This window comes from Odocoileus virginianus, chromosome 7 (assembly GCF_023699985.2).
Source record: "Odocoileus virginianus isolate 20LAN1187 ecotype Illinois chromosome 7, Ovbor_1.2, whole genome shotgun sequence".
Lineage (NCBI taxonomy): Eukaryota > Metazoa > Chordata > Mammalia > Artiodactyla > Cervidae > Odocoileus > Odocoileus virginianus.
Genome location: NC_069680.1, coordinates 10,260,222 through 10,283,197, shown reverse-complemented (window position 1 = coordinate 10,283,197; position 22,976 = coordinate 10,260,222). Strand labels below are relative to the sequence as shown.

The 22,976-nt window shown below is 41.6% G+C and overlaps 1 protein-coding gene across 5 annotated transcripts in view; it reads left to right on the top strand.

Annotated features, from left to right (window-relative positions):
* The window catches only part of SORCS1 (sortilin related VPS10 domain containing receptor 1), a 575,199-nt gene that overhangs the window by 415,070 nt on the left and 137,153 nt on the right, over positions 1–22,976 (top strand). For all 5 annotated transcript variants that reach the window (XM_070470144.1, XM_020883904.2, XM_020883901.2 and 2 more), the window contains exons 6-8: positions 455–519; positions 19,596–19,714; positions 22,580–22,669. In XM_070470144.1, the coding sequence (XP_070326245.1) occupies positions 455–519; positions 19,596–19,714; positions 22,580–22,669 (274 nt within the window). The remainder of the gene's footprint in view (positions 1–454; positions 520–19,595; positions 19,715–22,579; positions 22,670–22,976) is intronic.

Below are 22,976 nucleotides of genomic sequence, written 5' to 3'. Positions count from 1 at the left end.
GGGTCACATGGTCTCTTCATAGGGCAGTAGTAGATAGTTCTGCACATTTCAAATAAAAACATTAATTAGATCAATTTGCTATGTGGATCACTGTTCAAATCATCCAGCTAAAGCAGCTTGCCTGGCATCTGCCTGATCAGTCTTGAAAGTTTAATATACTGTCATTGAAATTGTTGCATATGACATGTGTGGGACTTACTTGCAAGTGTGAGCTAATAACACACAGTACCCTTGCCAGAGTTAAGCCTGGCCTCCATCAAATAAAGGTTTCATTATCAGCTTCATTTGAAGTGGAAATTTCACTGTCAGGCTAAATCAATAAATACAGTAGACATATCCCAAGTATCGTGGCTTTAAAATCCTGTGAACGTTAGTATAATAGTTTGTGGGGCTCAGCTGAGTTTCTTTGGGGCATGTGGGGTTTCATTAACGTCGATATTTCTCCATCATTTAGGTCTGTGATGGGGTCGAACAAGGAACCGGACCTTATACATCTAGAGGCCAGAACTGTGGATGGTCGTAAGTAAAGCCACTTTTCCATGATGCTCATAGTAATAATTTATGGATCTGCCATGAATTACATCTGTGTTAAGGGAAATCACAGTGGCATTAATATAAGTCATTTGGACCTGAGGACTTTTTTCTTTTTTTTGTCCTTAGCAATCTAGAGTTTTCTTGATAATTCTCTACAACTTTCATTCAATCAAGGGATTTTTCTTTGCAGGTGATGAAAAAATTCCAAAATCTCTTACTGCTAAAGTAAACATGTATTATTATTGTGTTCAGTTTAGTTCAGTTGCTCAGTTGTGTCCAACTCTTTGCAACCCCATGGACTGCAACATATCAGACCTCCCTGTCCATCCCCAACTCCCAGAGCTTACTCAAACTAATATCCATAGAGTCAGTGATGCCGTCCAACCATCTCATCCTCTGTCGACCCCTTGTTACTGCCGCTCTTTTGATGTGGTTTTTTCACCAGTTTCCCTGTTTTATCAGATATCATCCAGGCAATACCTCGCAGTCTAGTGGGAGATTCAGAGCACTTGGAAAGGGCTCGTAGGAGAGAATCAAACAGCAGAAGGGGAAAGTCAGTTGGTAGCTCTGAATGCCCCTGGTTAGATTGGCTGAGTGAAGGACTGTGCTTCCTGCGGACATTGTGACTAGCACACGATGTGGAGGGAGTTGAAGATCCACAATCCAAACACATGTCTGTATGGCTCACAAGTTCACTCTCTTGTGTGACCTTGAAAGTCTTTATGCCTCTGTTTCTTCACTGTAAATTGAAGAAGTTAATAACAGTGATTCCTACGGTAGCTAATATTTACTGAGCACTCGCCCTGTACTAAGAATTATGCTAAGGGATTTCTGTACTTTATCACAACTATCTTCACAACTTGTAGGTGGTTCCTATTTTATGGATGAAGCAATCAAGGCATAGAAAGTTTAAGTAATATGGTTAAATGACGTGGATTTCCTTCCCCTTCTTTGGTCCTGAGGATCTCCAGAAGGGCTGAGCATTTCACAGGGTACTACCAGGCCCAAGATGGGTACTGTAGGTGAAAGAGTAAAGGGGGACATATAGAGAAGAAAAAAAGGATGAGAGAGAAAAGGCAGGTGAAAAGGAAGAGGTGTCCAGTGAGGAGAAGCGGAAGAGAATGGAGTCTCCAGTTACCTGGGAGCCGGGAGTCTGGTGGAGGTTGTCCAGCACTGAGCAGAGGATTATAATCCAATTTTGGAGACCTTCCCTGCTTCAAAACTACCCCTCACAGTTCACAGACTTTACCATCACTGACGCTGAGCCTGTCTACATATCCTCCACTTTTTTGATGTGAAGGCAGATGATACCCATGGTTTACCAGCTCACAGCTGAAAGAAGCTAGTCACCGTGCCATCCACACTCTCCAGAAACCACCTCTTCCATCACTGTGCACTCACAGGGAGATAATTTCATCTCCAGAGGTTTCTTTCCCTGTGTACGGGGTGAATATATATCCTTTGGCTGAATCAGCTGGGGGACAGATCAGGGTCCAAGCTGGTTGTCTCCTTTCTCCTTATAACCTGAGGAAGGGCTATCATATGCAACCTGCCCAGATTGTACCTGACACAGAATAACCTCAGAAATTTAGAGCTGCTTCCTCTCCTCTTTCAAAGTGGGCTCTGTCTAGTGGTGACCAGAGCTGGCAATGTTACCTTGGATTCCAAGGTTCAGTTCTCAGTACACAATAGCCAGAGCTGTCTTTTCTGAAGTCAGAAGTTACAATGTCTTCTGTCCATTTTCTCAGCCTCATTTCAGTCTGTGCCCTCCTCATTCCTCACCTGGAGGTCTTCGGGTTTGCTTTTTTTGGTGGGGGGTTGCTTTTAATTCTTAGACCTGCAGGGTCTATCTCCCTATAAGGCTCCAATACCTGGTGTTTCCTCTGCTTGGAATTCATTTCTTCCCTTTTCCCTGACCAATTCAGTATAACTCATCACTGGGGATCATCCAGGTATCCAGTTAAACATCCATTTTTTAAAAACTTTTAATTCTGAAATAATTTTAAACTCACACGAAGTGAAAGTTATCAGTCATGTCTGACTCTTTGTAACCGCATGGACTGTAGCCCTCCAGGCTCCTCTGTCCATGGAATCCCCCAGGCAAGAGTCCCGGAGTGGTAATATTTGAGCCTCTCCCTTCTCCAGGGGATCTTCCTGACCCAGGGATTGAACCTAAGTCTCCTGAATTGCAGGCAGATTCTTTACCATCTGAGCCACAAGGGAAGCTCCTTAGACTCACATAGAAGTTGCACACACACCCACGCAAATAGTAGAGTTCCCTCAAATCCTCCGCCCAGCTTCCTCCAATGATAACATCGAATATAACCACAGAATGATATCAAACCAGAGAAAGCATCCCTGGTTTCTTAAGACATCTTAAGGAAGTCTTTCTTGAAATTCTAATCTAAATTCATTTGTTTTGTGTTTGCCTTCATCCAACTCTATTATTTATCTTTATGGTGCTTACACCTTAGCTTGAAATTACACATTCCATTTACATGATTATTTGATCACAACTTTTCCTCTCCACCAGCCTTTAAGTAAGTTCTGTGAGTGCAGGAGTCAAGTATACCTTTGCTTGATAGTGCATCTCCAGCACATTCCACAGTGGCTCCATGTAGAGAGAGCTTACTGAATGAACGAATACATAGTTGACCAATTTTCAGTCAACTGGCTACCTAAACTCACTTACAGGTTTTATGAAAAATTTAGAGCACTGCATCTCAAACTTGAACATGCATGCAACCCACCTAGGGATCTTGTTAAAATGTGGATTCTGATTCACTAAGGGCCCAAGTGTCTGCAGGTGAAGCTGGTCTGTGGAACACGCTTAAAGTAACAAAGTCTCACAACGAGAAACTAATGAAAGAGCTTTAGGGTCTGTCTCCCATGACCACACTCCTTGTTTAGAAAGCTCTGGCTGAAATTGGTAGCATCCCAGTTTGCTTTTATTTTCCAGCTTTGGGGGATTCAGCTGCTTTCTGGCTTGTGGCATCTAATGCTCCTCACTCTGTATCCTGAAAGCACCAAGACCATCACTTTCCCTGATCTGCACGTTTTCTCTCACCCAGCAACATTTCTGTGCTCCTTGCAGGCACAGAGGCTGATAATGCCAAACTTTCATCTCAGGCTCAGCTTTCACAAGACGGGAAATACATCAGTTCTAATTTTATTTATTTATTTTACTTTTCTTTCTTTCTTTTTTTTTTTTTTTTTTTTTTTTTGCAAAGGCAGCATCTTCAGAAACTATCCAAGAGTGAAAATTCAATACAGGGATTTAATTTGAAAAGTTATCCCTATCAAAACAAAACAGGAGAAAAAACACAAAACCTACCATTGAAATAAAGGATATAAGCATAATGCCTGACCTGACTCAGTGTGAAAAAGAGATTTTTTTTTCTGTGTCATATTCCCTCTGTCTGTCTGTGTCTCTCTGAGAGAGTCAGTAATCATGGCTTTAGATCAAAGAAATAGAGAGGAGGAGGAAAGAAAGAGAGAAAACAGAGAGGTCAGAGTAGCAAACTGTTAGCAAATATAACTCAGTGTATATTTATCAGAATCAGAATCAGACTCCAGGCTGGACAGTTGCTCCCAGAAATCCAGTATCTATGTTATCTCTCCACATTCTGGGATTGGGTTTCCTCTCTTGTTTCTCCATCCCTTTCTTACTGTTTAGTATGTGAAACCCGTTATTTGTACTCTAGGTTATACATTTGGTAGAGCATATGCCCAAATAATACAAATTTTTACAAGTTTATGGCAAGTTTTTTTTTTTTTTTTCTGATTTTAATGGGTTTAGGAATTTTGTCACCAATTCACTGTGACTTCTGACACACAACAAAATCCCTCCTTATTTTGCTCATCACCATGGGGCAGATGGCAAATGCTTATATGAGCTTGCTGTTGGAAGTGTAGTTTTAGTCTCATTTCAGATCTCCCTAGATTACATTTTATAACTAATTTCTGTTTCAGTTGAAATCTCTATATTTGAGGGGAGATGAGCTCTGGAAAGCTTTTTCTCTTTGAGGGTCTGTGACCAACATGGACGTTTCTTGCTGGCTGTGCTCTGAAATCTGGATATTTTGTAGTTTACACCTGTGACAAGGATGTTATTCTTTCTTGTACTACCTCTCTGCCTTGGGAGGCAAGCTGAAGAGAGCAACCTCAATTACAGTCAATCATGGGATGTATTATTGGAAAATTCTGAACATATTTATTGTACTTGGCATTTGTTATTGGCCCCTGCATTCAACTGCGGACAAATTGATATCTCCTCATCCTGGAAACAAAGATTTTACTGTTTAAATACTGTGTGTGTGTGTATGTGTGTGTGTGTGTGTGTGTGAGAGAGAGAGAGAGAGAGAATGTGCACACACACATGTGTGGTGTGCATCTAATACTTTAAAACTGCTACCCAGTACGTGAAAACTGTAAAAAGGAAACCTACATTCTATTTATTTACCTAATATAGATATGTGTGTGTGTAAATATAATGTATATAGTGAGAAAATGTTGACCAAACTGTTAGATTGAAATCTTCTTGAAAAGTCACATCTTATTTAATCTTGGTTCTGTGTATAAAGCATAGCTCAGAGCCTGTCCCATTTAACGTTATTGACCCAATGAATATCTCGTGTCACTGTATGGGCAGGTCTTCTTAAAGAAGGGGCTGTAACCATAGGATGTGTAGACCCACAGGGCTAATGGATGAGATGAGCACGAGAAACTCACAACTCCCTGAAATCCTGTGCCACGTTGTATGTATGCATGATCTGGGGGAAAAGAGCAAAAGTTTTATCAGAATTCTTTGCATGATAATTATCCATGGCTCTATAGTCTTATATTTGTGCTTGTCCATAGACATTATCTTGTAAGAGAACCTGCAATACCAAGTTTGAGCTTTATTGCTTCTCCATTTTATTTCTGAAATGAAAGACCTGGCCAGTGACCTGAATGTTTTCTGTACCCGTGATGATCCGTGCCAGCAGGGACAGGGGACAGGGGACAATTACTGGTCTCCTTGTCTATTTGCATGAGTCACTAACCTTGTAACAGCTTGCCATAGGACTAATCTCTTTCACTGAGGAAAAACAACCTTGGCCCGTTAACGAACTGTGAAAATGACTGCCCCCAGACTCTGAAATGAAACTCAACCAGTATCTGATAAGCTGAGATAAAAATCAAAGGAAACTCACAACTTTGTATAACCACCATCCCACTAATTCCGGCTGTAGATGAGAACTGGACATCTCATTTCAACTTTGTTGTTTTCTACCCCGCCAATCAAATTTCCATATTGAACATCATGCATGTTAACACCTGGATCAGGGAGCCCCGCTGAGACACTGTGGGAAGGTGACAGAGCCCTCAGTTCTCATCAGTCCCCAGTGTATTAGCAATGAAGCGGTTTGAGTTTACACTATAAGCGTCAATCACTTTTATACCAACAGAAGTAGCAAGACTGACAATCACAAGGAGAAGCAGAACTCCTCTGTATCAAGTGAAAAGTAGGTCCACTTTCTGACCATCATTCCCATTCCCTAAAATTGGTATTTTTAAAAAAATATGTCTTCTATTGTAGTTGGAAGTTTAGTTTTAGTCTCATTTCAGATCTCCGTAGGTTACATTTTCTAATTAATTTCTGTTTTAATTGAAATCTCCATATTTGAGGGGAGATGAGCTCTAGAAAGCTTTTGCTCTATGAGGGTTTGTGACTGACATAGATGTTTCTTGCTGACTGTGCTCTGAAATCTGGATTTCATAATTTTTTTTACTTATACAGATAAATGTGTGTATACATACATACACATTCACAAATATTCATTTTATAAAACTCTTATGCCAAATTTGGTCTGGGTGAATTCAATAGCAAGTTAAAAATCTTTGCATATACTATATAAAATAAAAATAAAAATCTTTGCATATACTATATATACGCTTAGCAGTCCTAAATATTCACTGGAAGGACTGATGCTAAACCTGAAACTCCAATACTTTGGCCACCTGATGTGAAGAACTGACTCATTTGAAAAGACCCTGATGCTGGGAATGATTGAAGGCAGGAGGAGAAGGGGACAACAGAGGATGAGATGGTTGGATGGCATCACCGACTCAATGGGCTTGAGTTTGAGTATACTGTGGGAGTTGGCGATGGACAGGGAAGCCTGACATGCTGCGATTTATGGGGTCGCAAAGAGTTGGACACGACTGAGCAACTGAACTGAATTGACTGAGCCACTTAATGGCTAATCACTACATAGGGATTCAATTATGCAATCAACTATAATTTTGTTAATCACTATCCATGATGACTCAGATGGTTAGGAATCTGCCTGCAATGCAGGAGACCTCGGTTCTGTCCCTGGGTCAGGAAGATCCCATGGAGAAGGAAATGGCTACCCATTCCAGTATTCTTGCCTGGATAATTCCAGCGACAGTGGAGCCTGGCAGGCTACAGTCCACGGGGTCTCAAGGAGTCAGTCAACGGAGAAGGCAATGGCACCCCACTCCAGTACTCTTGCCTGGAAAATCCCATGGACGGAGGAGCCTGGTGGACTGCAGTCCATGGGGTCGCTAAGAGTCAGACACGACTGAGCGACTTCACTTTCATTTTTCACTTTCATGCATTGGAGAAGGAAATGGCAACCCACTCCAGTGTTCTTGCCTGGAGAATCCCAGGGATGGGGGAGCCTGGTGAAAAGAAAAAAGAAAAAAAAAAAAAAGAGTCAGTCAAGACTGAATGACTCTCCACACATCTCATTAATAGACATATAGATGTTTGGCTATTTCAAACAATGTTGATACGTACATGTACACACATGTTACTTGGTTGATACACATCCAGACAAGTGTAGGGAGCAAGCACAGCTCAAAGAAAAATTACCAAAGGGAAATTCTTAGGTCTGAGAGTGTATACATTTTTAATTTTCATAGACATTGTCACAATACCCTCTGAAATAGTTGCATCATTGCATACTCTCTGAATATGAGAATGCCTATGTTTATAAGCCCTCAATAGTCCAGGATATTATGAAAGATGTTTTAAACATAGCCCATCTGATGAGCAAAAATGTGGCATATCCTTATTGTTTCTATTTGCATTTATGTAATTAAGAGTGAGGTATTGTATTTACTTAATTATTTGCATTTCCTTTTGAATGACCCTTCCCAATGTATCAGATCTTTTTAATGTTCTAGAGGATATCAACATTTTTGCATTTTATTCAAATCTAAAAAATATCAAACTTGCTACCAGAGTCCCAACACTAGTACACCAACTGGCATTAATAGACCCCATGTTTCATAGCCTTCTTTTACCTTCCTCTTAAAAAGTTAATGTATTAATCACTTTTAGGCTTTTAGGGTAGGGCTGGGGAGTAGGTTAGAAGTTTCCACTAATGGTCAGCTTCATATGCTGATAGCTCTCCATCACTGGAGCCAAATTCGGCCTCTATACCCTGATGCTGAATTAAATCTTAGAGACGAGAGTTTTGGGCCTAGTAGAAAAGAATAGATAGCTGTGTTGCTTTGCAGGCAAAAGGGGGCCACAGCAAGCTCATGCCCTCAAAACTGTATGTCCCCACCTGGAGGTGGGTAGTGAATAGTTTTATAGTAATGCTTCCAAGAGGGCGTGGGCATGATCAGCTCGTGGACATTCTTCTGATTGGTTTGGTGGTAAGGTAAGTGGGAGTCAGCATCATCAACCGTCTGGTTCCAATGGGCCTGGAGTCTGTGTTTTTGTGGGCAGCATACAGTTAGTTTCTCCCACCTGGTGAGGGTTTCAGTATCTGCAAAACAGCTCAAAGATATTGTTTTGTATATCACTTGAGGAACCTTCCCTCAGGAACCTTCCCTGAGGCTGCACTATTGTTTCTATACTGTTCATCTCCAGTCTCAGCATCCCCCTCCCTTCCCTAATTAGCAACTGTTTGAACCTCCTGTTGGAACTCAGTGGAGGTCTTGGAGGCTGAAAGAAGCCTGTTTTCTGTAATCAAGAGATGGGGGACATAGAAGGCTTTTGTGTCCAGGAGCCCCACAGGGTCCTTCTTGGTTTCCTCACTTCCCAATATATTTACCAATTGCTTTCTTACCTCTTCTTCCTTTATCCTCAAATCAGGCTTCCAGGCTTAGCGGGTCCAGTGGTACCTACCACTTTGACCCCATTTTTCATATTGCAAAAGTCTCTTGATTTCAAAGACTATTGATGTCAACTTGGCCTCTATGATTTATCAGTCTAAAGATAGCCCTGAAAACCAACCAAAAACCATGAAATAAGATAACACGGGCCTCCCCACACAGCAATGAAAAACGACAGTGACAGTGCAGTAACAGGCTCAGCTGGGCAGCTTTCAAATTGGGTCCTTTGTATCCATTATGTGCTACTTCCCCTGCCTCCTGGGTGCCCACCCATGTGTGAGGAGGTCTGTGCCCTCAACTCCCAGCCTGAGGAGGAGAACACAGAGGTACACGAGAGAAATTTGTCATCTCCAGATGGGATGTGTGTGTGTTTGTGTGTGTGTGTGTGTGTGTGTGTGTGTGTGTATGTATGTTCCAAGAAAATGTTACTAAATGGACACAGAAATTTGAATTTCACATCATTTTCACAGGTCATGAAATGTTATCCTTAGGATTTTTTTCAACCATTTAAAAATGTGAAAGCCATCCTTGGTTCAAGCGTCACAGAAAAACAGATGAAAAGCTGCATTTGGATGGACCAGAGTTTTGTCAGCCTCTGAACTACATTGTTGCAAACACAGTTAAAGCCCAAAGTGCCTCTTCCCAAAATGCATCCTCTGATAACCCCAACTAACCATTCTCCTTGAATGGGTATCTATCATTCCTATATACATACTCAAACTCATCCGTGTTAGTCACTCAGTCGTGTCCGACTCTTTGAGACCCCATGGACTGTAGCCCACTAGGCTTCTCTGTCCATGGGATTCTCCAGGCAAGAATACTGGAGTGGGTAGCCATACCCTTCTCCAGGGGATCTTCCCAACCCAGGGGTCGAACCCAGGTCTCCTGCACTGCAGGCAGATTCTTTACCATCTGGGCCACCAGGGAAGCACCTGTCATTCCTATGTGTGTGCTTAGCTGCTCAGCTGTGTCCGACTCTTTGCAACGCTATGGACTGTAGCCCATCAGACTCACATACTGCTATCTTATGTGTAACATTGATTTGTATATTTCACACTTCATAGAAGTGGTATCATGGCTTGTATATCCTTCTGCCTTATTGCCCAGTACTTTGATTGGCGCTCTGTCCATGGTGCTGAATGGAGCTCCAGTGCGATCTTTTTCACTGCTCTATTACTTTACGCTGTGTGGATTCTGCCTATGTTATTCATTCCTATGATAGTGAATGGGAATTTAGGTTGATGCCTGTTAATTCCTTTCTTTGCATGTCTCATCTCTTTTCACCTTCACCATGACCTTGTTAGATCTCCAAATCTTAACTCTAGGACAAAGGACTGGATTTCTACTGGGTCTTCAGGCTCCTCCAGGACTCAGTAACGCCAATTCCTAAAACGTACAATTTCTAAGAGTTTGAGCAATTTCTTGTGTTTCTGACTCCCAATTTAAAGCAAAACCAAAAGGTAGCATTGTAAAGGTCTTGCCATTTTTTCATACCACAACTCTTCCTTTGCCCCATATGTTTTTAAGCAGCCAGGATGCCAGCATTGTGCATTATATTCCTATTATTTGTCTGTTGCTGCTGCACTAGATACTTTTTAGCTACACTACTTACAGCAACTCTTGGAAATAGGTCCTTTCTTTCCCTCGTTCCTTTTTCCCACTTTCAATCTTATTTTCTTTCTTTCCTTTAATTATTTTCCTCACTGTAACTATGATGAAAATGAGGTTTGCAATGATTACATATTTTCGATTATTTTTGCCAATGCTGCAGGGCCAAAATTTGAAGCCAGGTCTGGTTTATTTCAGACCTGTTTATTATTCATTTGAAAGGCATTGTTGGACATGAGTGGTAGGCCAGGTGCCCTTCTAGGCATGAATGAGGGGTGATAAGGGATGTTGCAAAGGCCCCACTCTCATCAAGCTCACCTTCTGGTTAGGGGAGACAGGTGAGCATATGCACACTGCTAGGTGGTGATAAGTGAAAAGCAAAGTCTATAAAGAGGGGCTGGTTGGAGATGGGGAGCTGTCGAAGAAAGAACCTTTGATAAGGTGGCGTTTGGTATTTCAGCTAAGTCTTTATGTAAGCAAGGGAGAGAGGTGGGTCTGCCACATGGAAGAGCATTGCAGACAGTGGAACAGCATATGTGAAGGATTTGGCCTATGGACAGCAGGGAGGCAGGGTGGCTGGAATATAGAAAAGACAAAATGTGTCATCTTTTTCTGTTTATTCCACTGCCAAAGGCAGGGATTGTACCTATTGATCTTTCAGTTCAGTTCAGTCGCTCAGTTGAGTCCAACTCTTTGTGATCCCATGGACTGCAGAATACCAGGCTTCCCTGTCCATCACCAGCTCCTGGAGGTTGCTCAAACTTATGTCCACCAAGTCGGGGATGCCATTCAACCGTCTCACCCTCTGTTGTCACCTTCCCCTGCCTTCAATCTTTCCCAGCATCAAGGTCTTTTTTAATGAGTCAGTTCTTCACATCAAGTAGCCAAAGTATTGGAACTTAAGCTTCAGAATCAGTCCTTCCAATGAATATTCAGGACTGTTTTCCTTTAGGATTGACTTGTTTGATCTCCTTGCAGTCCAAAGGACTCTCAGGAGTCTTCTCCAACATCAGAGTTCAAAATCATCAGTTCTTTGGCACTCAGCTTTTTTATGGTCCGACTCTCATATCCATACATGACTATGGGGAAAAACCATAGCTTTAACTAGATGGACTTTTTGTCGGTAAAGTAATGTCTCTGCTTTTTAATATGCTGTCTAGGCTTGTCATAGCTTTTCTTCCAAGGAGCAAGTGTCTTTTAATTTCATAGCTGTAGTCACTATCTGCAGTGATTTTGGAGCCCAAGAAAATAAAATCTGTCACTGTTTCCATTATTTCCTCACCTATTTGCCATGAAGTGATGGGACTAGATGCCATGATTTTAGTTTGTTTGAATGTTGAGTTTTAAGCCAGTTTTTTCAGCCTCCTCTTTCACTTTCATCAAGAGGCTCTTTAGCTCATCTTCACTTTCTGCCATAAGGGAGGTGTCATGTGCATATCTGAGGTTATTGATTTTTCTCATGGCAGTCTTAATTCCAGCTTATGTCTCATCCAGTCTTGGCATTTTGCATGATGCATTCTGCCTACAAGTTAAATAATCAAGGTGACAGTTTACAGCCTTGACATACTCCTTTCCCAATTTGGAACCAGTCTGTTGTTTGATGTCCAGTTCTTTCTGCTGCTTCTTGACCTGCATACAGCTTTCTCATGAGGCAGGTTAAGGTGGTCTGGTGTTCCCATCTCTTGAAGAATTTTCCACAGTTTGTTGTGATCTACACAGTCAAAGTCTTTAATGCAGTCAATGAAACAGTAATAGATGTTTTTCTATTGATCTTTATTGAACATTTATCATGTTCCAAGTATGATATTCAGTATTGAGTATGATGACAATACCAACTTAGTATAGAAATGGTGGATTGAATATACCCACATGTTTCAGAGGCCATTCCTTGAACCTACCCTCCGATCTGCCATTCATCATATAACATGTGAACACATGTAATGAATAGTACACCCCTATCCCCCAGAAACTCTGGAGAAGGCATGCTGTGTATTTTTCCTCCATGTGCAAAAATGCTTTCATTTCTTTCTACCTCTCTTCCCTTCTTCCCTCCATTTCCCACTTTCATTCCTATTTTCTTTCTTTCTTAGTATTTGTCCATTTTGCTGTCTCTGCCTCTCCCTCTCCCACCCCGCCCCCTTCTTTGTAAATTCAGTTTGGAAAATTACTGGAACGAGCTTGCTGCTGGGTTTTTCATGGCTGGGTGAACCTTATGGATAGCTTGATTTCTTTTCTTGGCTTAAACTGGACTTCTGGTGTGGTGTTCTCATGAAACAGACAGCTAGCCCTCCTTGAGCCTGTCCCCAGTTCTGTCTCCTGCCTCTGTGCCCTGGCCCATTGCTCCTGCTCTGAGTCATGTCCCCCTCACTCCTGATCACCATTCCAAGCAGCCTTCTCGGCTTTTCTCAGCTTTTCCGTGAAGTCTTCCATTGGTATGCCCATCATCATCTCTACACCAGTAGTTGTCCCTCTGTGTCAGTCAGCAGTAAAATAGCCTCCATCTAGAGCCCAGGAGGGCACAATAGGTCTACAGCTCTGTATGACCCGAAGTAAAATAAAAGCAGCGTCACAGGAGAAATCCCCACACAGAGTAAGTCCTCTGTGGAGAGGACTGAAGATTAGACACCCGTCACCTGGGGGCCCACACACCTGCCCTGAACTCCTCATAATGCACTCCCCCACTGCATTATCCTTGGTGAGGGGCTTTCTGTGTTTCTACAAAATTATTCTGCCCTATTGTTTTCTCTCATGTCCCCAGTTCCTAGCCCCATGCTTGACAAAAATAATGTATGATTCCAGAAGTTTCTGTGTAGTAATCATGGCCTCCTGACTGTCCAAAGACTAACAGTAACAAGACAGCATTTAAAAAGTCACACTGGGCTGAAATCAGGAGATTGCCTAGAAGAAAGCAATGCCACCAGCTCATCATGCCAGAGGACATTTGATCCAAGTTTGTAATTTTCACAGAAATTTCTTGTCCTCAATTTAGTCTTTCAGGGGTCAATGCTGGAGTCTCACTTTTGAAGCTCTCCTTTTCTAACTGGTATGTGCCACAGGAGGCTCTAGACCCAGCTGGGAATGAAGTTTCTATGAGCACAAGATTGTTGACCCATCTGTATGTTTGTGTGTGTGTGTGTGTGTGTGTGTGTGTGTGTGTGTGTGTGGGTGGAAACATTTAATAGGAACATTCTAAAACAAACAATAGGACTGTAGAAAGAGTGAAATAAAAATTTATAAACAGGTTATGGGCTTTAAAAACTATTCTACTTTAAGTCGAAAATTAATGGGGGATGGGAGAAAGTTTTAAAGTGTTTATGCTTACCAGCTTGGTTTATGGTTTTATTTAAGACTAAAGTTTTGCAATATTAAACTGCTGGCCCTAAGCTTTGAGTTCTTTATCTGTAAAAGGTACCTCACTCTGGATTTTTTCCAAACTTTAAAAGATGCACTCAGCACAGTTCCTGACCCAAAGGAGTGGTGCCTCTGGTGGTTTTGGAGGTTAATGCCACTGTTGCTATCAATGGAGCCATTCTTGGAAGGAGAGATCTGCCCGAGCCTCAGGAAAAGCTCCACAGAAGGCGGCTCAGGAAGTGTTAGGAGAAGATCACAGGAAAGGAAGAGGCAGTTCAGGCCCCGGGAGGGAGCTCTCTGAATGAACATGGAGTGTCAGTCAGCAATGCAAATGCTGTTTAGAAAAGGCAGAAATCCTGGAGACACAGACTTGCCAGCAGCAGCATAGAGTTTTGATTGCTTGGGCAAGACTGAGAAGGAAACAGGTCCCAGTGGGTAAAGGATGGTAAAGACCTTCAGATCTTAAAGTCAGTAGTCTGATTTCTACCATCCTCCTTTGATTCTAAAATTCTAAGAACCTTCATCTTATAGAGAAAAAGTCTGAAGCCTTGTCTGGTAAGTGACCTTCTCGGAGACACACAGCATGTGAAGAGAGAGGGACAGTGCTCAGAGCTAGCCCTTCACCCCAAGGGGAGGGAGACCCTGCGCAGTGGCACGGCTGCAGGCCAGCCACCCTGCGTGCCAGGCGGCAGGGTGACTTCTGGGTCATCTCAGACCCAAGTTACCGTCCAGTTCTGCCCTGACCACTACCTGCGTAGAATACTTATTTAGTTACACTGGGAGAAGGCTTCTTCATGGTGTTTCAAAATATCACACAAATAAATTACCCCAAATCAAAACATGAATATAAAGAAAACAATTGTCTCAGGTAGAAATGTCTATAGTACTTTACAGTCGGTTCCCTTGAGACCCAGTGAGCATACTGGTGATGAAAGCTGGGGATGGGGGACTTTGATCACAACCCCAGCTCCCACTGTGTGAGCACAGTCCAGCCTGACCCTGGACTGAATGCGTTTCCAGACTGTGGTTTTAAGCTCTCACAACCGCTAGCAAGATGGTTCCTGTTTATACCCATTTTACAGACTTGAGCAGTAAAATGATTTGCTTAGGTTTACCAAGCTAAGCCTGCATTTAAGCAGCTATACCCCTGCTCCAAGTCTGGCCTTTAAAAAGGAGCCTCCCTTCTTTAGAGCAGCGCCAATCTGGGGGCATGGAAATTGCATTATGCCAAGCAGCAGGTGTTGCAGAGAGTGAGAGTGCTTAGAAAGAACAGCACAGTGTCCTAATTACCTGCGGCAAGGAAAACATCTGTGTGGGAAAAGTAATGAAATTAATTCTAAAGTCTAGCGGTTGCCTACATTAATTGACATTAATTAATGCCAAATTACAAGACACCTCCTATGGAATCGCATCATACACTCACCAGAATTGAATATGGAAAGAGTTCATCACACTTAATGCTATTACAGCAAGCCCCAAGGGGAATAAGAGTGATTGGTCCCTCATTATGAAGTGCAGCCAATTTCTTTTTGTTTCCATTAGGAGGGGAACGAGAACAAAGCAGAAGCACTTTACCATGGGCAGGCGGTTGGGAATTGATCGGTTCCCCTTCAGCTTGTAGATTTCACTTTGAGCCTATCGGAGCAAGACATGGTTTCAAGACTTCTTCCTGGAGCTTTTCCTGGATCCTTTGGTTGTACATTTTAAAATTCTCAGCACAAGAACAGCTCGTTGAACAGGTCTGCCTCACTGTGTGGCATGGGGAGTGGAGAGGGATAGAACAAGCGAAGGAGCTAGAGACGATTCCCTAATTCTTATGAATAGGATCCCGCAAGCCCACCATGACCCTTGGCCGCCTTCCCTGGCTGAGAAGTGCTGACCAGAGATTTGCATGCCAGTTGGTTGTCTGCTTCTCTCATATCACTGCCTCTGTACTAGTGTTGATGTCTCGTATATATCTATTATTCATTTTCCCCATGCAAACATACATATGTAGATATCTATATATACCACTTGCACAAAATCATGTCCATATGCATATATTTTGGTAACCTACTTTTTAAAAATTTTATTTTGGAATAATTTTAGATAAACAGAGAAGTTACCAAGATAGTGCAAGCTTTAACCAGCATCCCTTAATGCGAACATCTTATACAACCATGATCTATTTTTCAAAGCTAAGAAATTAACAGTGATACAACATTATTAGTTGGTAACTATTTTATTATATAAAATGTATTAAGAATTTCTGTAAATCCTCATATAAGGATTCATAACAAGCTATGCATGTTCTACAATCTGTTTATCTGTGCCTCAACTGTTGGCCATTGTGTTTTCTCTTACCTTTTTAAATTATAAACAACACTATGATGAATATCAAAGTAACTAAATCTTTGCATGGTTCATTGATTATTTCTTCAAGTCAAATTCTCAGAAATGAACTCACAGTCAAAAGAGATTTTAATAGATGTTGATCCTTATTGCCAAATTACCTCATTAAAACATAAACATACAGTTGTTCTTTCTTTCTTCTCTCTCTCTCTCTTTTTGTATCTAGGTTTGTCCATTGATAATTTTGAAGCCAAAACATACTTAACAAAATTGGCCCCAAACTTGCTAGGGTTTTTCATGCAATGTAGTGGGAATAAACCAGACTTGGAGTCTGGCCAACCCAGTTTGAAAATCCATACTGCCCTTTCTATAATCTCCAGGAGCTTCATTCTCTTTACCTGCAAAAATCAGTTGATAAATTATATGCCATAGTATTGTGACGATTAAGTATACCAAATGAATGTGAACATGCTTTAGAATACTTGGCACATAAATGCACAGCAAATATTAGTTTCCCTATTCTTTTAATTTCTCCCCAAATCCCTCAGATTCATAATTTCCATATAGTTAAGTTATAAATATAAAGAGTTTATTTTTATATTTTCCATCTTATGTTTGTTCAGGGACCTTTGAAGAGAAAATTGAAGTCTTAAGAAAGAAATTATTAGACAACACTACAAATAAAAAAAGCACAGTGTACTCATCAAGAAATCCTCATGAGGTGGCAGTCTTAAGAATTCTAATTGGAAAGCTGTATTTGTAATTTGAAGCCTGAGACTTCCTCAGTCAGAACCTTTAATGCAGATTGTTTTCATTCATTATCTCACGTAACAAGAAGCATGAGAAAGGGCAGCTCTGGGTTCAGTACAGTCAGATGCTCAGTGTTGTCATCAGGGAATGGGCCCTTTCCATCTCTTTGTCACATTCATTATGGAAGCTCAACTGTAAGACTCCTCCATGCTCAGCAAGGCTAGAGAACGTCCAGACATTAGGTTGACACAGTGTTGTGTGGGGGCAGAAGAAGGTCTTCTGCTATGCCTCCTGGTAGCCCCTTATAACTTCTTATTTACTAGAATTGGATTTAAAAGGCCTCTCCTAAAGCAAATGATGGTAGGTGGAGTAGGAATACTTGAAGTAAACACAGACCCAAGAGAATTATTCCCTGTATATCAGAGCTTCTGAGTGACACGGGAGAAAGATGAGCGAGCAGGTCCATATTGGCTTTTCTGGCAAAGAGGTAGGGAGGAATGAGTATTGGACCGGTCACCAATAGTAATCAATAGTGAAATATAACTGGAATACTCAAATTCAGTTTTTTAAAGGACCTACAATGTGCCCCAACATGATCTAATCATTGTGAAAGGTTGCAGAAGGGAAAAATAGGAACATAGTTTTTGTACGACTTCTGAGTTTCAAAACATTTAGCATATATATTATTTCAGTTACTTCTTAGAACCAAATTATGAGATAGTTGACACTGGCATCCTCATTTGAGAAAGGACAGTGATGAGACTCAGGGAGGTGAAGCGGTGTTCTCTGAGCGATGCAACTAGGAAGTGACCACAGCAGAACTCAAACCCAGGTCTCATAGATGCCAGTCTCCTTTTCTGTGATCCTGAGCTGCCTTCTAAAAGGCAGAAGACAACTGAAAGCTCTTCAAGGGTCTGATAGGGTATGGAATGGTGAGGTAAAGATTTTGTGTCCCATGAAGAGAAGTGTTCTGGGGAGAAATGAATCCCAGAAATTCTCTTCAGAGATGAAGATCATGAATTATGTCCTAAAATGAAACTATTAATATAAGAATGTCTAAATATTAGGTGGGGAAGGGAGAGTAGAAGTCTTTTCTTTAGTCGTTCTTTGGAGGACTAGATGGGTTAAAATATATACTTGAGAGCTGTTTCCATCCCCACACATGGCAGCAGGATAAAGGAAGACTGGATAAGCTCTGCTCTTTCCCTCTCAGAGCTTATCAGCAACTGTCAGCCATTGGTCAGTTGGAGCAAATGTGCATGTCGCCCCCTAGTGGCACTGCTTGTAGAGTACAGGTTTGCCCAGGTTCTTTAAGTAAAAGGAGTGCTAGGAATTTCCTTCAGGGAAGTCATCAGTGAATCCTTATATCCAACTCACAGTACAGTTGCCTACCCCCATTTCGTGTATATAATCATGTCCTTATTTCCCCACTTGGAAGAGTATATTTCTTCATACATCTTTGTATGTCCTAAAATCAAACTCACCCATTCATTAAACATCAAAAAAAAGGTAAAATAATTTCCTTTTTTGTTCAAAAAGATATATTCCAGTAAGGTAGCATGTCCTAAAAAATATTTCTTTATTATGTACTATGTGCTGATTTGATTCATACTTAGACTGTGATAAGTTCCATGAAGGGAATTAACAGGATGGAGTGTTATTGAAAAGCGATCATAGGAGACCCCCAGAAATAACGGTAAGCTGAAATCTAGAGTTTTTTTAGACAACAACCTGGGCAGATGCCTTTAGGACAGAGGGGATACAAATGTAAAGCCTCTTAAGTGGTAGGAAATTTGGCCAAATTTCTAAACATATTTTAGGTCAGATTAGAAGAATCAGCCGGAGAGAAGAGAAGCATGAGGGGAGTTTGGCGCAGGACTGACGGAAGGTTTGAATGCATTCGGGAGTTCTGCAAAGGGAATTCTGAGTGAAGTCTGATTCGCAGAGAGGGCAGAATAGTTGTGGCTGCAAAACAGAGACAGCCTCCCTGGTACAATATATTAATACTGTCAGCAGCAGGGGTCAAATCTGTTAAGAGTCATTTTTACTGGTATGTTTATCACCTGCTCTAGACTCAGGTGAGGGCTTTCCTGGTAGCGCAGACGGTAAAGCGTCTGCCTACAATGCAGGAGACCCGGGTTCGATCCCTGGGTCGGGAAGATCCCCTGGCGAAGGAAATGGCAGCCCACTCCAGTATTCTTGCCTGGAGAATCCCATGGACAGAGGAGCCTGGTGGGCTACAGTCCATGGGGTCACAAAGAGTCGGACTCGACTGATGGACTTCACTTTCACTTTCTTTCTCTTCTAGTCTCAGGTGAGAGGCAGGGCCTTAGTTTACTCAACTATAAAATGAGAGCAATGTTTTTGAGTAGGGAAGCTCTTCTCAATTCTGTTTTATTTCCAATTAGTAATAGAAGAAAAACCTTTATCTTGACATAGGACCTTATTGTTTTTACCAGTGCACTTCTAGCATGAGATGACCAATGATTGCATGTATGTTTGTGTGTTTCCCTATTTATCAAAGATCAGAGTATGGAGGTGAATCCTATTAATCAGAAAAATAACTAAGAAAGCACAAGTATTAATGCCAGCTTTTGAATTTTTTTTTTCATTTTGGTTTGGAAGGAAAAAAATTTAGTTAATAGAATTTAGTATTCTAGGATGACGAGAGTTGGTGGAGGCACTGGGAAATTGTGGTGGTGGTGTTGATAGCGAGTGAGTAAAATAATCATGAAAATTTAAACAATAATAATAACAACAGTAATGTAGTTAATAGAGAACGCGAGGTTTGTTGAAAGAATTGCAGATAGCAAGAGAAACAGAATGGCTACTGACTCTAATGCTGTGTGTATATCACCCCACCCCCATTTTTCTTTTTTTTTCAGATTCACAGTACCTAACCTGCCGAATGCAGAACTGCACAGAGGCCAACAGAAATAAACCTTTCCCAGGCTACATCGACCCAGACTCTCTGATTGTCCAGGATGATTACGTGTTTGTTCAGGTATGAAAGATCCGCTTCCGCTGATTGTCTCAGAGACATTTCCCTTCCCTGCTTCTAATGCAGCCCCTTCACCTGCTTGCCCTCCCTGAAGAACAATAGAGAAAGAAGCAAAGGCATTCTTTTTTTTAACAAAAGGAACATTACCAAGTTGAAGCTTCTATACTAACAGAATAGTAATTCCTTCTATTGCCTGTGAATTTGAAGCTATTGCTTCTTAGTGAAAGAATTCAGAGATAAAGTAATTGGTAAGAAGTGGATGTATTTGGGGAGAAACACAGTCCACAGAGTGTGGGCCATCTCAGAGGGTGAGTGAGAGTTTAGAAGTACGGCACAGTTAGTTTTTACAGCCTGCGTAATTTCATAAGATAATCAGTGGGAGGATTATCCCAATTATTTGGGGAAGAGGCAAGCATTTCCAGGAATTGGGCCACCACCCACTTTTTGACCTTTCATGGTTGCCCTCGGAAGTGTCATGGCACTGGTTGATGTGTCTTTTTGCGTGCTAATGTATTACAGTGAGTGTATAACGTGACTCACGGTGCCTTGAAAACAGAATCTTCCCGCCATCTTGGACCCAGTTTGTTCTAATCAGTCTTTGTCATGTCCTATGATGTGTCATTCTTTTAAAGGTTGTGCCCTCTTTCCTCCTGTTTCACTTCCTTGGGGCAGTGTCTGGAGGATATGTCAAAACGGGGTCCTGGGGACATTGCTCTGAATGTCAATGTCTATTGACATTGCATTCATCCTCGTCACATCACCTGCATTTCAAAGAGGCTCCCTTCAGTCATCAATAGGACTGAGCAGATATGTCAGTCTCTTCCTAGAGCAGTCAGCCAACAAGCCTCCTCTTCAGAACCTGCCTTAAAAATAGAGAGCCAGGCGGTAACAAGCTGTGGGGTGGCTGGAGGTGGTGGGAGGCAGACCCAGTAATCAGCCATTATTGTCAGGCACTGCTGTGATTAGGATCAAGAGAATTTAGATGAGACATTCAGGCGGGTTTTTCACCTCCAGAGAGAGTGGAGAACAATTTGAGAAACTGAGGGTTCAGGAGCAATTAGAAGAGAGAAGGAACAAGTATACTTTGTTTCTTTTTGCAGTTAATAAAACTTTAAACTTGTTTGGACGAAGCATTTAAAAACTCAGTTGTTGCTTTTCATGTTAAAATTGACAAAGGTACCATTGCTAAATAGTTTATATATATATATATATAAAATACACATACATGCAATTTCACTATGATTGAGACATTCTAGACACTACTATATTTACTTGGGCAAGAAATTATAATTTAGAATTTTTGATCCCATATATTGAAAAGCAAATGGTCAAATTCCTATGTACTTTGAAACTATTTCACAATTACACACACACACACACACACACACACACACACACACACTTCCTTTTTTCTTCAGGAAAATGAGTAATGAGAACTCTGATAACTTCAGCATCAAATTATCGAGTGACATTAAAATGGAAAATGGTTACCCATATTGGTTCTATATATGATTTATTTCTCCATCAGTGTCGCTTCCAGGGACCTTTTCTGTTTTCTATTAACAGTTTATAATCCACATATATGACTTACAAATGAAAATCAAGTGTGCCTTTAGAGTTTTATATATATTTTTACCCAGGCCACTATGAATATATAACCCATTGCTAGGACTAAAAGAGAGCTGGCCACATCATGGTGAATATGATAACTTTCCAGTCACATTTTTATGTGTCTGATGAAAATTCACCCAGAGCATTTGTTGACATTCTGAGTATGCAAAGCAACTGACTTCAAACTCCAGGTGTTTATATGAGTTACGAGTGGCAACAGGAATCCAGAGAAACTGAGAGTGAAATGGTGGTTTTCAGAAGCTAGGGAAATGGGGAGATGCTGGTCAAAGGGTATAGATGTCTAGCTATAAGTTCTGGGGATGTAGTATACAGCATGGTGGCTATACTGTATTATATACTTGAAAATTATTAAGAGAATAAATGTGAAATGTTATCAACATACACACACACACACACACACATAATCTTAATTAAATGAAAAGATGAAGGTGATTGCTAACCTTATATGTGGTAAACATTTCATAATATATATGCATCAAATCATCATATTGTACACTTTAAACCTGCATATGTTATGTGTCAATAATATCTTATTAAAGGGGGGTTAAGGGAGAGTTTGGCAGTGCACCCCTGACCCCCCACACCTCATGGTGCTCAGCTGAGGGAGACCACACCACTCCTCCCCCCCTCAGACCCACAGGGTTCTTTGGGCTCTGCATCCTGGACAGACCTGGGGCAGTAGCTCACCATTTTCTTCTGGGAGGGAGAGACTGAGAATGATTTAGAATCATGATCCTGGCTGGACCTTCCGTCTATCACATCAGCAGCACTGCTGTGTGTGGGACAGGCTCACAGCCAACGCTGTGGCTGCATGAAACTGGAATTCAGTGCCCGGACTGGGGGCTCCAGTCCTGCCACTGTGTGACCTGGCCCGTTCCCTTTTGGTATGGCACAAGGATCTGTTTGTGTGGTCGCAGTCTTGGGGCTAGGGAGAGGTGGGTTGCTGAGGGCTCTGATCCAATATAGCCTCAGGCTTGTGTCAGTTAAAAGAAAAGTAACCAAAATTCTTTCCTGACTTCTGAGCCACAGGGCAAGTCGAAGAACTGTGTTTCTGTTAAGGGGGTTCAGTCTGGGGCTCTGACCGACTCACGTAGACCGAGTTGTTTTGAAAGGGAGCGCCAGTGCTTTCCGCTTGCCCACAGTAGGCACTCGCCTGTCGGGCTGGCACCTACCCCTTCCGCGCAGAGACTGCTCTGTGACCTGACGCCTTTCACAGCCTTTGTGTTCACCTCGCAGCTGACATCAGGGGGCCGGCCACATTACTACGTGTCCTACCGAAGGAATGCCTTTGCCCAGATGAAGCTCCCCAAGTATGCTTTGCCCAAGGTATGGCCTGAATCACCTTCTCTATTTCTATTCTTTTTCCCAAGGACCCTTTCAGTCTCTTGTAGTTATAATTTTTTTTTAATCCCCCATCTCCATTTCTCAAATTCACTTCCATTCTTTTTTGCCCATCTCAGTATCTCCCTTTCTGTCTCGGTGGTCCCTCCCTTTCATACTCCTCTTTTCCTCTCTCTTGCTCTGATTCTTTGGAATTCTTACTACAGCTTACTATCAGAGTAAGCTGATAACTGATTTGCTTTTGCTTGTCAACTGGTATGTATTGGCTTTTAGCAAAACAGAAACTATGCTT